The sequence below is a fragment of the Hypanus sabinus genome, chromosome 9 (assembly GCF_030144855.1).
Source record: "Hypanus sabinus isolate sHypSab1 chromosome 9, sHypSab1.hap1, whole genome shotgun sequence".
Classification (NCBI taxonomy): Eukaryota; Metazoa; Chordata; class Chondrichthyes; order Myliobatiformes; family Dasyatidae; genus Hypanus; species Hypanus sabinus.
In genome coordinates, this window is record NC_082714.1 from 163,484,830 (window position 1) to 163,501,630 (window position 16,801).

General features: G+C 38.6%; 1 protein-coding gene across 9 annotated transcripts in view; it reads left to right on the forward strand.

Moving 5' to 3' along the window:
* The window catches only part of LOC132400001 (death-inducer obliterator 1-like), a 132,689-nt gene that overhangs the window by 105,203 nt on the left and 10,685 nt on the right, over positions 1-16,801 (forward strand). For all 9 annotated transcript variants that reach the window (XM_059981036.1, XM_059981034.1, XM_059981035.1 and 6 more), the window contains 4 exons: positions 2,384-2,894; positions 6,090-6,243; positions 8,152-8,241; positions 11,226-11,421. In XM_059981036.1, the coding sequence (XP_059837019.1) occupies positions 2,384-2,894; positions 6,090-6,243; positions 8,152-8,241; positions 11,226-11,421 (951 nt within the window). The remainder of the gene's footprint in view (positions 1-2,383; positions 2,895-6,089; positions 6,244-8,151; positions 8,242-11,225; positions 11,422-16,801) is intronic.

Sequence of the window (16,801 nt, forward strand, 5' to 3'; positions counted from 1 at the left end):
CTCCGTGCCCTGACCAAGAATCTATCAACCTCTGCCTTAAATATACATAAAGACAGTATCCACAGCTGCCTGTGGCAAAGATTTCCTCAGATTCACCACTCTGACGAAAGAAATTCCTCTCATCTCTTCTAAAAGGACACCCCTCTATTCTGAGGCTACGTCCTCTGGTCTTAGACTCTCTCACTATCAGAAACATACTCTCCACATCCACTTTATCAAGGCCTTCCATCATTTGCTAGGTTTCAATAAGGTCATTCCTCATTCTTCTGAATTCCAGTGAATACAGGCCCAGAGCCATCAAACACTCTTCGTATGACAAGCCGTTCAATCCCGGAATCATTTTCATGAACCTCCTTTGAACCCTCTCCAGTTTCAGCACATCCTTTTTATGATGGGGACCCAGACCTGCTCACAATGCTCCGAGGCCTCGCCAGTACTTTATAAAATTTCAACATTACATCCTTGCTTTCATTTTCTAATCCTCTTGAAATGAATGTTAACATTGAGTTTGCCATCCACTCTCAGCCTGCAAGTTAGCCTTTGGGGAACCCTGCACAAGAACTCCCAAGTCCCTTTGCACCTCAGTTTTTTTGTATTTTTTCTCCATTTAGAAAATAGTCAACCATTTCAGTTGTTCTATTCTTTCAATACATGTAGCTTGGATGTTAAGCTCCCAGCTATAATCTTTCAACCATGATTCAGTAACGTCTACAACATCATACCTACCTATCTGCAACTGTGCCACAAGTTCATCTACCTTACTCTATATACTGTGTGCATTCGGATACAGCACCTTCTATCTTGTATTCACCCTATTCGATTTTGTCGCACCTTGCTCAACCTTCTGATTCCTAACTTTCTTTGAGGTCTTACCAATATCTGCCTTAACAACCTCACTAATAACTGTCCTGGCACAGTGGTTCCCATCCCCCTGCACCTCTAGTTTAAAGCCCACCGTGCAGCATTAATCAACCTTCCCATTAGGATATTAGACCCCCCCCCCCCACCCCCAGTTCAGGTGCAAACGTCCCTTCTGTACAGGTCCCACCTTCCCTGAAAGAGAGCTCATTGATCCAAAAATCTAATGCCCTCTCTTCTATATCAACTGCTTAGCCATGTATTAATTCTTCCTTGTTCTGGCCTCACTAGCATATGACACAGGTAGCAACCATGAGATCACAAACCTGGAGCCCTATCGTTTAACTTGGCGCTGAACTCCCTATGCAGAACCTTGTCACTCGTCCGACTCGTGTCATTGGACCATGACTTCTGGCTGTTCACCCTCCCACCTAAGAATGCTAAGGACTTGATCCGAGATATCCCAGAACTTGGCACCCAGAAGGCAACATTACATCCGGGAATCTTGTTCTCGCCACAGAATTTCCTGTCTGTTAACTAACGAATCCCCTATCATCAAAGAGTGCCTCTTCTCCCCCTTCCCTTCTCAGTCACAGAGACCCAACTATAGTGACTTTCCTCTGTTAGTGGCACTCTTACCTCATAATTTGTATAAAATTTATGCATCAAGAGCATTAGAGAATATTTTTTTTAAGTTGATCACATCTGGGGTTTTTTTTAAAAGTGCTACTGAATTTCAGATTTCCAGTTCCAGAGAGGAGAACTACACAATTCCAGAAGGGATGACTTCACTCACCAAAACTGAACTGCTCCCACTACCTATAGACTCTTCATCTTGTGTTCACGATATTTATTGCTTATTTGTTTATTTTGTTTCTTGGTATTCACTGCAATTGCCCACAAGAAAATGAATCTCAGGGTTGCATATGGTGACATGTATGTACTTTGATAAATTACTTTGAACTTTGAATAAATCCCATATCTCCCTGCTCTCACCCAATAATGTAAGGTTTTCCAATTCGGGAATATATCCGATCATCATTCTAGGCAATGTAGTTACTTCACAGCTAGCTTAAAAAAAAACTTATTCAAGTACCAATACCACTCTGACAGGTGCTTAACATACTTTCTCTTCCTGTATACCTACAATATTTCTGTTAATTGGGTTTTAAGCTAATGGGTAAATCTGTTTAATAGTTTTTAGACTGATCAGTACTGTAGATGTAATTTATAAAGCCATGATAAAAGTATTGCCTGGATTGGTGGTGATTAAATTCAGATAGCAACATAGGGGAACTTGACAAGACTTATGAGGCAATAAATATAAATGTGGTGAGACGTGCAGCAGCTCCTTTAGCACTAGATGGTTAATGAAAAATTGGGACTATTTTGCTTGGGTACAGTGAACGAGAGAACAATGAAGTGGGTATGACTCCAGGAATACAGCACATATTGTAGAAAAACTGAGCATTTACTTAAAGTCCAAGGATTAAGTTATCTCACATGTCAATTTCCACACTTTTAGGTAAAGTTCAAGTTTCAGATGATGACCCGGTGCCTAAGAAGCCAAAAGTGGTAGCCAGAAAACCAGAACCGAAACCAAAACCGAGATCCAACATGAGGTATCAGCAAGAACAAGACCAAGGAACCGTGACTGCTTCTCCAAATGAACAGCTCATTTCAACGCAAGAAATGACCCCACTTTCCAGTGTATCAGAAACCTCACCAACTACCAACGTAGTTGCTACGCAGCCAACATCGACATCCATCAGCGGTTCCTTCACTTCACCACTTAATGACCCAACTAGAGCTGCTGAGAACAACACACCATCCATCATTAAAGCATCCAGCCTTAATGTTCCTAGTGTCCCAAAGACTCTATTGTCTTCATCTTCAATTTCTGAGTCAGTGAAAGCTTCTGTTAAAAAAGAGGATGACGATCTACCAAAATCTATTTTGTTACCGGCAGTTCCAAAATCTATACTCTCAAAGCCATTAGCAAAAACTGAGCAAAGTTACTCAATGTCAACAGGAAGGTGTGTAAAGAGAAGTCTGATCTATTAACCCAGATATAGCTGTCATAGTAATATGGCATTATTACATACAATATAATTTCATATAGGTGTGAGGATATCTTTCAATTCAGAAACCAGGTGGCTGATGATGCATCCATTTGTCACTGAGTTAACATCACCAGGTCTCACTGATGTCTTTGGGCCAATGTGTTCTTTAAACATAAATAGGGAGTATATTAGAGGTAGTATTTTTTTTTAACAGAGTGTAGAACACACTGCCAAGGGTGGTAGTAGAGGCAGATACAGTAGAGAAATTTAAGAAACTTTTAGGCACATGAATGATAGAAAAATGGAGGGCTATGTGGGAGGGAACAGTTGGATTGATCTTAGTTAAAAGGTCGGCACAACGTTGTGGGCTAAAAGGCTTGTACTGTGCTGTGTTTCAATTGATTGCCAAACATCCAATAGATATAACAGTTGGGATTTAAAGTTTTAAAGGTCTGATTACAATTGAGAGAGAAATTCTAATCAGCTTTACACATCTATCTAAGCTAATTCTCTGTTCTAGTCATTTGCTTCTTTCTCCCATACAGTACTTAAATTTTGCCCTTTGTAAACAAAAAGCTATACATTCAAAACCAAAGGTTTAGATTTTAGGAGATGTGAGGTGATACATTGTAGCGTCAAATAAGGATAGGACGCATACAATAAATGGCAGGGCACTAATAGATGTTGATGAACCTTGGAGTTCAATCCATAGTTCCTTGAAAGTGACAACATAGGTGGGTAGAATCATGAAGATGGCATCCTTTCATGGGATTATAGTATAACGGTTGGAATATACAAAACACTGGTTAGACTGCATTTGGAGTGTAGTGTGGTGACTAGAACTACACGCAAAAGGAAAGGTATGGTTGCACACTTTTAGGTAAAGTTCCAGGCCTGGACGACAAGCTTGCTTCTAAGAAGCCAAAGGTAAAAGCCAGAACTATCAGAACTAAAACCAAAGGTCAGTGTGACACCAGCGTAAACAAGACCAAGTTACAGGGAGTATAACAACAGCATTCAAAAAACATTTGAGTGAGTACATGGATATGAAATGTTTAGAGTGTATAGGCTAAATGTGGGTAAATGCGACTAGTTGGTGGGCACTATGTTTGGGCATGTGCAAATTACAATCACTGTTTAAGAGACATTTAAATAGGCAAAAACATAGAAGCATATAGACCTAATGTGGGCAAAATAATCACTGGAGGTGGGCTGAAGAGCCCAGTTCTCTTTTGTCTGACTCTGACAATCAATCTGTTCTGGGTTCTGGCCATTTGCACTACAAACTGCCTCGTGATTCTTTAGCAGAGATTGATAGGTTCTTGATTTGTCAGTCTTTCAAAGTTTACAGAGAGAAGGCAGGAGAATGGGGTTAAGAAGGTTAATAAATCAGCCATGATGGAATGGTGGAGCAGACTCGAAGGGCTGAATAGCCTAATAATGCTCCTGTGTCTTAAAAGTCTAATGATTGTTTCTTTATCAGTAGAATAATATTGATTTTATTGTTAAAGCAGAACAAGGTGAACTATCCGATAGGTTAAGCATGCTGAAATGAGGTAAAGGAGTACAAGATAAGTGAACAAATAAACAGCTTGGAAAAGTTATCCTAATCTGTTAGTCAAGGAAGGAGATTCAGAAGGATCTCATAGCAGTTTTAAATTCTGTCTGGTCACATTAGCCATGCCAGAGGACTGCAGATGTTGTACTGTTTAAAAACAGATTCACGGGTCAGTTTGTGGTGATTAACCATTGTAAAGAACAGCATAAACCATCTTCTGAAAAAGGGAGAGGACAAAACTTTGACACCCCAAGGATGACCATGTCAGGCACTGAGTGCTGAAAATGGGAAGGTGGGAGGCACAGCAGAATTCCTCATCACATGTAAACTGTACAATATTTACTTCAAGAACTGTAACCTGCAGGGCCAACCTTGAGCTGGAAGAAGTTACAGAGCCCATGTATAAATAGTAGGCTGGAGGGTTCCTTGTGTGTTATAGTAGCTCTAATTAGAAGATTGCAAGGTCTTCTAACCTGCTCAACAGAATTAAACAGTTCTTCATGTGGAGAAAAGCTTAATTGATGGCATTCCACTTTCATAGCATTGACATCCAACAGGAGAGGAATAGGGTTTTCCGTTTCCTGAATTGGCTTACAGGAAGGCTCCATCAAACGTGGAGGAGCTGGAAAAAGTCTGTGAATTACCTCAGCACATAATCCATTCTGCAATTTATGGCTTAGTGACACTACATGTACAAGCATAGTCATGCACATTTTAATTTGCTGCTGGCTAAACATATTCATTATTTACACAGCTGTGATTAAGATGAGGCATAAAGAGATTAGGGGCAATAAACAAAAGGTAAAGAGGCTTTAAATATTTTTAGGCAGATTTTTGATAAGCAAGAGGGTGAATGTTTACCTGGAATAGATGGGAACACAGAGTTTGTGTTAGAATTGTTAAGCCACTGAATGGTGGCTACAGCTCAAGGTGCCGTGTTCTGCTTCCAGTTGATATACTGGAAAAGCCCTTTTGATAACTTGCTCAAGTTCCCAAGTTGATAACTTGGGAAGATGTTTCAGCGGCTCTTTTATGAATTGGCCACTGGCTAAATTTTCAGGTTCTGCAAAGATAACTGAGGGTGAATTTTCTTCAGTTAAGCAGATAAGTGGCAGATTAAATTCTTCAAATGGGGACAGATATTCAGAAAGCACATTTACTAAATTGGAAATACAACTGTAATCAAAAGAAAACCCATTCAGTCATTGTGGAAAATCAAATGCACCTGGGATCCTGATTGGCAATAAAGTCTGGTGGTCATTCTTACTCTGTGAGAGTAAGTGAAGAAAGTCAGATAAAATATGTTTTAAAAGGGAGATATTATGCCAGAGTAGAGGGTTAATGTTCTGTACATGTACATATATGTAAAATGTGTTCATGTGCAAGAACAGCAGGGGGTGTATGGTAGTAATGACCAGAGCAACAGAGGATATGATGACTGGATTTGAGTCATTACTTAAACAAAAGCTGAGATGAAAATTGCTGGTCTTGTGATTTCAGTGGGCCAGAGTCATAGATGTGCTGTTTTGCCCACTTCCCCTATTGATTGAAAACAGGTAAAATAGAAGGAAGGATCTCTGATTTTTCTGACTGATTTTTTCTACTAATAGGGTTTCAGAGTCAAAGACTCAAGTGGAATTGGATACTTCATCGTTTCTGTCTCACCTGGATACAATTTGGAAAGGATTCATCAATATGCATGGTGTGGCAAAGTTTGTTACAAAAGCCTACCCAGTCTCTGGATCTATTGACTATCTTGTAGAGGTAAGAAAGTCTTTGTCCCACCATCCCTGTTGCATATGTGTTTAATAGTTGACCTTCAGCCCATGCACATGAAGTTGCAATTGTAATAATTAAGCTTATTGCAGCACTGCACCCTGGAAAATCAGAATGTTTGAATGTTTCGGTAAGTAATGATTGAATATGTTTTAATCTGTAAAGAAGCTGATTTTTACTAGATTTGTGGGCATTGAAAAGTTGAAAGGGCTTTTCTAATACTCTCATAGAAACAGTCCTGAAATTGGAATTTGAAACCTGAATTTCACTTTAAAAGCATCATAAAAGAGTTGATATTTGGAGCGTCTCAGTTCTATTTAGGATACAAGGTATAATCAGCCTAGGGATGATAGTACAATTTTTACATGAAATTAGCTATTGTAAGCTATTTCTTTTGTTATTTTGTCCTCAGATTTTACAAACATTCTTATTTTCAAGAGCACTTAGTGTAGTAATATGATTCTTAAAAATTTAATTTGAATTGGAATTGTTGAGTTGAGCTTTTCTACATTTTAGTCTGAAGTAGACTTAATTTTTAAAATACCCAACAAATCTTTTAACTAAGACCTATTCATTATAAAAATACTTAAGATGCGGTGAAGAAAAGGACATGGTTACTGTAAGTTTTTTAAAAAAATTAATTGAAATTAGTGACTGCCATGTATACTTGTTGCTTTTCTGCATCACCAAACTGATTGACAAAATTCTGACACAGTTGATACATTCTTCCATTTCATTGTCATCATTGTCATATATCTCCACTTACGAGGGGTGATTGATAAGTTCACACCCTAAGGTAGGAGTCATCAGTTTTAGAAAACCTAGCACATTTATTTTTCAACATAGTCCCCTCCTACATTTACACACTTGGTCCAGTGGTCGTGGAGCATACGGATCTTGGACCTTCAGAAAGTGTCCACAGCACGGGTGATTGATAAGTTTGTGGCCTAAGGTAGAAGGCGGTGAGTTATACAGCTCTCATTACATGCACATGCAGTTAAACTCTGAGTGATTATGCAGAAAGTTTGAAGTTAGTACTCATCTTCTACCTTAGGCCAACAACTTATCAACCACCCCTGATGAGTTATTAACTTCAAACTTTCTGCAGTCACTCAAAAAAGTTGAACTGCATGTGCATGTAACGAGAGCTGTATAACTCATCTCCTTCTACCTTAGGCCACAAACTTATCAATCACCCATGCTGTGGACACTTTCTGGAGGTCCAAGATCTGTATGCTCCACAACCGCTGTACCAAGTGTGTAAATGTAAGCGGGGACTATGTTGAAAAATGTGCTAGGTTTTCTAAAATTGACCTCTTGTACCTTGGGCCACGAACTTATCAATCACCCCTTGTACATCCCCACTTGCTGTAATTACCAATTTTAAGAATTCTCTCAGTTTTATTTACTATTGAAAAGTGAAAGTTTGTGTAGTCAATAATAATTGGGATAGTGACAATAGTTCCAAACATCAGGGGATTTAACACCAAGAGGGGCTAGATGAAATGGCTCCATGAGCTCACTGCCAGGACTAAGGGCACTTTAAAACAAAATGTCCACCTACTTGAGGGTATGCCTCACTTTGGGATTGATTTCTTTACCTGTAGAGTTTGCCTTGCACGTGGGCATTTAGTCATGGTATAAACCAATGGCAAATTGGTATTCAGTAAAACACCCATGTGAACAGATGAAGGAATCCAAAACAATACCTCTAGCTCTTCTGATGGCAAAAGACAATTTGTCAATAACTACATCAACTGATAAATTGTCAATGTGATGAAACTCGGCATTTTTGTGGAGCAAGTTTAGATTTTTTTATTATTATCACTGATAACAAAATTGGTGCCACAGAGAGTAATTTGCTTTTATGATTTAACAATCTTTCTGTTTTGTTAGGATTTGCCTGACACAATTCACATCGGTGGCCGGATTTCACCCCATACAGTTTGGGATTATGTAGGAAAACTAAAGTCATCGCTCTCCAAGGTATTCCACTGTTTATTCTTCATAATTAGAAAATTGTGTTCTAAAATTCTGTATGTCACTTTACTTTATATTTATGCAGTGATTTATAATTTTTGAATCCCATTTGCTTTACAGAAGGGTTTTTCCTGAAATATAAGTATCTAATTTTTCAATGCAAGTAATGGTTATTCAGAATTTTCAGCTCTTGTAAAAAGCATCCATTGAACAATGTTGGCTCACTCCCTTCCTTGGTTCAGTATGCTGGCTTTAGAAAGTTGATGCACACCTGAGTGAATGTGGAAGCTCTGCTATCATTTGTTGTGGGAGGTGGGGGGAAGAAATGGTGATGGTGCCATTAATCAAATTCAGAGTCAGAATTAGGTTTAAAATCACTGACATATGTTGTGAAATTTGCTGTTTTGAAGTAGCAGAACATTGCAATACATAATAATTTAAAAAATTACAATAAGAAATTAAAAAATTAGTGTAAAATGAGAGCCAATAATTAGTGAGCTCATGTACCCGGATTCATTGTCTATTCTGAAATCTGGTGGTGATGGGAAAGAAGCGGTTTCTGAAATGCTGAGTGGGTTCTTCAGGCTGCAGCAACAAATTTGCTAAATAACTATTTACGGACAACTGAATGAGCCTGATACCTGTTGGCACAGTGTACGTAAACCCTCTACAAATTTCTAACTATGTATTACAATAAGCTCTTACAACTTTTTGCAGCCAAAATATTTTCCCTTGTAGCACTGTCATTTGTAATATAGCTATTACAAAACATCGTACTAGAATTAAATGTAAATATTTACTACTCAATGTTTATTTGATCCCAAAAATTCTATTACAATAACAACTTGTATTTTATTAAAAAAAAATCTCGGAGCTCTTCAGAGGATTGTCAGTAAACAAAACTTTGCCAAAGGATATAAGGAGATAAAATGATCAGTGGCTTTGTTAGGTGTAAAGAAAAGGTTTATGGTGTGAAGGAGCTCAGCAGGTCAGGTGACATCTATGGAGAATTCAGGCATTTGGGCCTAGGCAATGGTTAATCTTGGGGATGATCACAAAGTCAGAATTACGGGATTCCTAGATGTGAGGAGGAGGAGAAAGATTAAGCCATGCCTAGGTTTGGAATCACTAATGAAATGTTTAAGTAGAGTCAGTGCTCAATTGTAAGCTGCTACGCTGCACGTGAGTAACAGATCAACAAGATTTTTTGCAAGATGGGATGGGAAGCAGATTCCTGTCCTACCTCAGATATATGGAAGGTAAAGTTGACAGGAACAATTAGGTGTTGGTCAGGTTAGCAAAGACGCAAGATAGGGGCATACATAAGGTTTTGACAGCAGCTGAACTAAAGCCAAAATGGTTAATGTAATTCTGAGCCTCCTGTGTTTGATGTATATAGTACAGATCCTTCAACTCACAATGTTGTGCCAACCTTTTAGCCTATTCTAAAATCAATCTAATCTTTCTGTCCTATATAGCCTTCCATTTTTCTTACATCCATGTGCTTATCTAAGAGCCTCTTAGATGCCTTTACCTCCACCTCTGGCAGTACATTGTAGTTAAAACATCATTGTATATCAATTTTGGAAGATTTGTTTGTGAGTGGTATCACATAATTCTAGTGAAAATCATTTAAAAGATAAATGGACTTATTCAATAATCATTTACAGATGAGTTAAACTGAGAAAATTACAGACCAGTTTCATTAGATTATTTAAAATTATGGTTAAGGGGTCTTGTATTCTTTGCTTTTTTGGGATGTTGGATAATATTAGTCAAACACTTAAACACATTTAAAGCTACTCAAAGCATTCCACAGAAGCACCTCACATCTTCATACCTTCATTGCCTCTTCTGTCTATTAATGTTCAGTTAAGTTTCAGCTTGTTGTGAGAAACTATCTAGAAGACAAGTCAGCAATCCTGGCTGATCTGAACCTGGGTGTAAGAGCCCAAATGGAGCTAACCTTACCAATTTGATTTTTATTTGAATTTTACTTAAAGAGTGCAAGATCTGCCACTCTGACTGTAATGCATCTGCATTGATACTTGGAAGGTTACGAATTCTATGAGCCTACAGATATGAAATATTCAGTGATACCCATACAAGGGAAATATGTTGTTGAACCTCACCTGTCCTGGTACAGCTCACTTCCAGATTGTACTTTCTTCCTCACTTCCTCAGTATTGTCCATGGCCCTCCAAGGAGGGAAAAACTGAGTCCTTGCATCATGTGACTCTAGATCCATAGCAGTGTGGTTAAACCTTAACCCACAGTGGCATAAGAAGCTCCAAATTCAAGGGGTGTTTGGAAATTGGCAATTCCATTAGTCTTAATTGCAAGGAAACTTACAATAAGTACCAATAATAGAAGTGAAACCTATCAAATATTGAAGGGCCTACATAGAATGGTCAATGAGAGGATATTTCCAATAGTGGGCGAGTCTAGGTCCAAAGGGCACAGCCTCAGAATACAAGGGTGTGTTCCTTGATAACAGAGATGAGGAGGAGTTTATTTAGTCAGTGGGTGGTGAATCTGTGGAATTCATTGCCACATACAACTGTGGAGGCCAAGTATTTAAAGCGGTTCTTGATTAGCAAGAGTGTCAGAGGTTATGGGGAGAAGGCAGGAGAATGGGGTTAAGAGGGGAAATAAATCAGCCATAATTGAATATCAGAGCAAACTTGGGATAAATGGCCTAATTCTGCTCCTATGTCTTATGGTCTTTTGTCCTAAATGTCTGGTGAGGAGCTCTTCAAGTAAGTAATAAATGTGAGGTGTAGGTCAGCTATTGATTAATAGAGAGTGGGCAAGATGCGGAATAGGCTGGAGGGAAGTTCCTGTGTATTCTATGAACAGGTATTAAGATATAGTACATTTGGAGGTGACATGGGGGTGGGTAGGAACGTATCTGCTAGTTGCAGCTGTGATTGCAACGTGGCTTGTGTTGAGTGATTTCTGCTTTTGTTTTCCTCCCATGGCAAATGCAGGAAGTCTGCCTGATTCGTTTTCACCCAGCCACTGAAGAAGAGGAGGTCACCTACATCTCGTTGTATTCCTACTTCAACAGCCGGGGCCGCTTTGGCGTGGTGGCAAATAACGCCAGGCACATCAAGGACCTCTATCTAATACCGCTTGCTGCTGCTGACCCGATTCCCTCCAAATTATTACCTTTTGAGGGCCCAGGTAAGAGCAGATTATTTAGAAACACGATTAGCAAAATGCCAGTAGAACAGCAGCTTGCTAAAAAGCTGCTGACTTTGCAATTGCATTAGTACTTTACTGAACCACAACAGGACCCAAACGATGACATCTCCTTTTGAGACTTCAGTTTCCTGTTTGAACAGTTCTCCCTATTGCTGGCTGTGTTGTCTGTGGGAGTTCATTCTACTCACAAACCTGCCCTTCCACAATCTGAGAACTCATCATCATTATAATTCTCTTTTCACCATCTTTGAGAAGCCAGGCTGACTGAGTTGTAAATGGTGGGGGTGACATGCAGAAGTTATGTGGCCACTATCTTTTCTTGCCGTTCTACACCAACATTCCACAATATTGCAATGATGAGGACTTTGCCACACCTTCACACCATTAAATACATACAGTGTTCAGTCCAAACATATTGAGTGAAATCTGTAAATTATGTACTTGGGTAATTCTGGGGTTACAAACAACACTGCAACTGATTGCAGTTGGATTTGTTGAGTGTTTGGTGTATTACATAAGCATGCTTACCTAACAAATAGATTAAGCACTCTTAACTTCAAGGTTTCTTTTTGCCTTGTACTAAAATACCGGAGAGCTTAAAGACAAAAAAGGTAAGTCCATTCAGTTTGAAGTGACCATCACTTGCATGGCATACAGTACTCGTGATGGAGGTGAGTTATTTAAATACAAATTTGCTCTACTATACATCATTCATACAAAGAAGCCAATTCTTTTGCTGGCATGCTGTCATATTACAGCTTTTTGCTTCCTTCTTCTTGTAGGGTTTGGAGCAAATTATGCATTTTTTATGCCACTATTCTTTAGACTACAATTTGAATATTTAGTTATCTGGTTAATGCAGTGCTGCATTCAAGGAACCAGACTCAAATATAGCAGACTTTTTAGCACATTGAGGCAATGGAATTTGGGGGTGGGAATTTTAGTCAGAATTTAGTCAACATACATCAACAGCAAACATTTTTAACTCTGTTTCATAAATTAAACAATGTTCCCAAGTTTTTCTGAGGAGATTTTCAAGATGCATGTTACCTTAGTAATAGAAATGAACTCAGCGGGGGGTGCGGTTAGAGATGTGAAGTACTCAACTAACTTGTGGAGCATTCTGTGCACATTTAGGATTTGTTTTTTAGTTTCTCTACTGAAACACATTCTTAAATTGGGTGGTTTCCAGTATCTTCATCTGTGTATTTTGTATACAAACTGCTTTTTTGTTTTCAATATTGTAACTTTGTTTTTAATGTAACTATTATAAATAAAGTTATTTCCAGAACATTGCATTTGGGATTCGTGTGAATTATAAATGTCTGGCAGTGGACGATGTTCAGCGCCTGGAATCACGATGCCAATCAATGGAGTTTTAACTCTGGATCCCCTACTGTGATTGAGGTTCAGCACCTTGTAAGGGATTGTGTTTAGGATTCAACATCAAACATGTAGATAAGATTTGGATGTAGTCAGAAGCAGCAGTATGTTTCTTCTTCAGCCTTCAAGTCTAGGGAGACATTTTGATACTTATAGTGTTGATGGTAAATTAACTCCCTGCTGACTATGTATTGGCTGTGGTAGCTTCAATATTGGTGGGTACCAACTACCACCTGTATTTAACACCAGAAAGGTTTGCTCCTGACTTCCTAATTTTTTTTCTGTTTATGAGAGTAAATATTAGGAAGTTCCATTATTTCACACCTACGTGTTTATAATATACAACAATGATACACTGACGATGTATCATTTTATTTAAAACTTTCCAGCATGACCGACAGACGTGGTTTTCTTATGTAACTGTTAGTCGGTGATTAACAGAATGCTGTTAGTTTTGCGTCTTGTTTACTTACCTTTGTACTGCACTCCGTTTGTGTTTCTACATCTCTCACTCCAATTCAGAAACAGCAACAGCTTATTTATTTGAGGCAATTGATCAAGTTGACTTCGACTCCGGATTATGACAAAAAACTAGACATTGTGCTGCCATTTACAGTAATGCAGTCTAATTTTTTGTGTGACTTATAAAATGATCAAACCTATTCACTTCAGTCATAGCTAGTTTATTTTGGAAATCTGGGTGAATTTTTCAGTGTATTGTTGCCCTGAGAGTCAACAGTGTAGAGTAACCAGAAACACATTTAGCAAACCCTTTATTTAAATCAGTTGGGTTTAGAGTGCCAGCTAAATCAAACTTCACAATAGTTTGTCACCTGAAATACAAATCAATTGTCAAAAACACTTCTAAAATATTGTTCATACATAATATGGTTATTATTTCTGATAATGTTCAGAGTGCCAAAGTATCAGAATCCCAAAATATCACATCCATAGCTGTTTCATACTATTAATGCTATGTGAGAATTATCAATAAATTGCGGAAGTTAATCCCTAAGGTAGTCTATTGAGTAGTGTTTTAGTTGATATCCTATTTCTAAATTGAGGAATGCCCCATATTGAAAATTTGGAATGTGGGATTTCAGCCATAGTTTATGAACTTTGCCTCTTTTCTATGTGGATCCCATCCTTCATTGGCCATTGACTCAACAAATGCACGTTTTGTTTTGTGTCAATACGCAAGAGAGATGAAGCCAACATGGTGGCATGAAGGCATCCACAGAGATTGATCTCCATGAAGAACAGACAATGATGAGCACTTGGAATCCTGAAAATGTATGACTGCACCTCTGAGCTTGTGGAAACACAGAACTTTAATCAATTTAGGGAAACTTTCCTTTCAGGTGCACCATCACTCCCATCGTCTACTCCCTTCCCAGGGTCTAATATGCAATAATTATCTTTTATTTTTTAGCAGCAATATAAATTGTCTGTAAGTGTACAGATTCTTTGTCAGATACTTTGAAACTTCCCAAACAATTTAGCAACAGTGAAACCATGATTAAATTTTTTTTTCCTTACCACCCCTTATTTCAGCACTCTCATTTTTGTTTGGTCCATACAACAGTACTTAAAGTTACTGTCTATTTCTCTTTGTAGATTGGAGCATTACTACTTCATTTGTGCTACTGTCAGAGAGTATTATATTTCACACTGGGTTAGCTGTAAATAGGACTATAACTTATGCCAGCAATAATCAGGAACCCATATTAAGGCTTTTGTTTCTAACATGGTGTAGTGCTAGAATTATATTAACTTCTACAATGAAATAACATTGTAGAGTTCCATGGCACAGAAACAGGCCCTTTGACCCATTGAGACCATGTTGACTATCATAAATTTATTTTATTAATCTTCTTACTTTCTCCTTAATTCCATCAGCTCTTCCCATTTTCTACTGCTGATCCATGTTCTAGGGGCCATTTAATCTTCCAAGCTGCATCTCTTTGGGATGTGGAGGAGACGCATGCGGTCACAGGGAAAATGTGCAAACTCCACATGGGCAGCACTGGAGAGCGAATGTGGCTCGGGGATAACAGCTCTACTAGTTACACCTCTGTGTCACCCTAATGATATGGATACAACAAATGAAAAGATTTTTTCAAAGAGCAATATTCCATTGAGTTATTAATATATAACCAGCTCCCTCCTGCATTGGCAAGATATGGTGTGACAACAGGAGATTGGGTTTTGGAGGGTTAAACTGAATCAGTCTACGATCACATCAAATAATTGAGCGGGAGGATCTCTTGGTAAATCCAGACTGAATGGTAACTGTTACTAATCAGGGCAACAGGAAAAATTCCGTCATCTGTAAAGGGGGGAATCTGCTCCAGTTCCTGGTCTCTGTTGTCCCACAGGAGTGTACACAATACATTCACCCTGTGCTGCTTGCATATTCATTTAGCACAAGTGTTGGGGGCAGTCAGCCCAAAGAACGTTCTTCTGATCCTTTGGACAGAGTACACCAGTCAACTCTTAGAATGTAGGAAATAACCTTGGGATTTGAAAGGGTCTAAACTGATGTTGCACAATATTCCTCTGGAAGCCATGGTATTGAGTATGTTTTGTGGGTTAAAGTTGACCTATTATACCAACACCTTAAATCATAAAAATAGTTTGTTCTTAGGGTAAAAAGTAAAGTTGCTATTTTCAGCGTCACATTCAATCTCATTTTCTAATGAAGTCGTTGAGGACCAGCAGTGAAACTTTGGAAAGTCACTCTGGAGTTCACTCTGACAGTTCCACTCTGACTAAAAGTTTGGATAACTTGAAGTGAGTTGAGATGCCCCTCCCAGTTTCTAAATATTCACAATATAATAACACCTCAACCATAATTACATCTGCATATGGCAGATACCCCGACTTAATGTCTGCCCATCTAGTCCATGCCAAACTATTCATCTGCTCAGTAACTTCATTGTCTTCTGATCTTAGGCAGATATTTGAGGTGTTACAATTGCTAGGGACCTTAATAGATCAACTAGTGATCTCATTACTGATTGCTATTCACCCATCTCTGCATTGGCCACCTGGTTGAGTATTCTGCTATTCAAGCACACAGAATGGCATCAGACAGCATTCAGGGTTTGTTCATTGGGAGAGGCGTATGTCAGCCTCTTACTGCAGTGAAGAGAATACAGCAAGCCTCATCTTTAAATCTAAGATCTTAAAATGATGGGCCTGAAATTACAGAACAACATGCTCAGAAGTTCAGGAAACAGGCCCTAGACAGGTTTGATTTTTATCTAATTTAAATTTATAAATCATTATCACCAGAGATATGTAATCTTTTACTTGCTAAATGTTTTATAGCATAAGATCATGAGCAGAATTAGACCATTTGGCCCATCGAGCCTGCTCTGCTATTCCATCATGGCTGATGTATCATCCCTCTCAATTCCATTCTCCTGCCATCTCTCTCAAACCGTTGATGCCCTTACTAATTAAGAACCTATGAACCTCTACTTCAAATATACTCAATGAATTAGCCTGCAGAGCCATCTGTGACAACAAATTCCACAAATCCACCAACCTCTGGCTAAAGAAATAACTCCTCATCTTTGTTCTAAAGAGATGGCCCCTTCTTTCACGCTAAGGTACAATTTCTATAAGAAGTATTTATTAGAAGTAGGGCAGATATGGTAGTGCTTAATCGGAGCCTCTAACTTTACAAAAACTTCATAAAAACCATTATTACTTCAGAGGAACATTAGAAAATAAAGCTGAACATGTGTGCAGCAAGAACTAGACCACAGGGGCTGGTAAGTGTTAGAACATTTGTATCAACAGGCAGTGATAATCTCCACAAAGGGTTTAACCACTTTGACAGTCAGTGGCATTACCACCAACAAAAAGCAATGACCAGAAATTCAACTGGACCAGCCACATTTAAAACTGACTGCAAGAGCAGGTCAGTTCAGGGGCTGGATATTAGGAAGCAAGTGACTTCGCACCT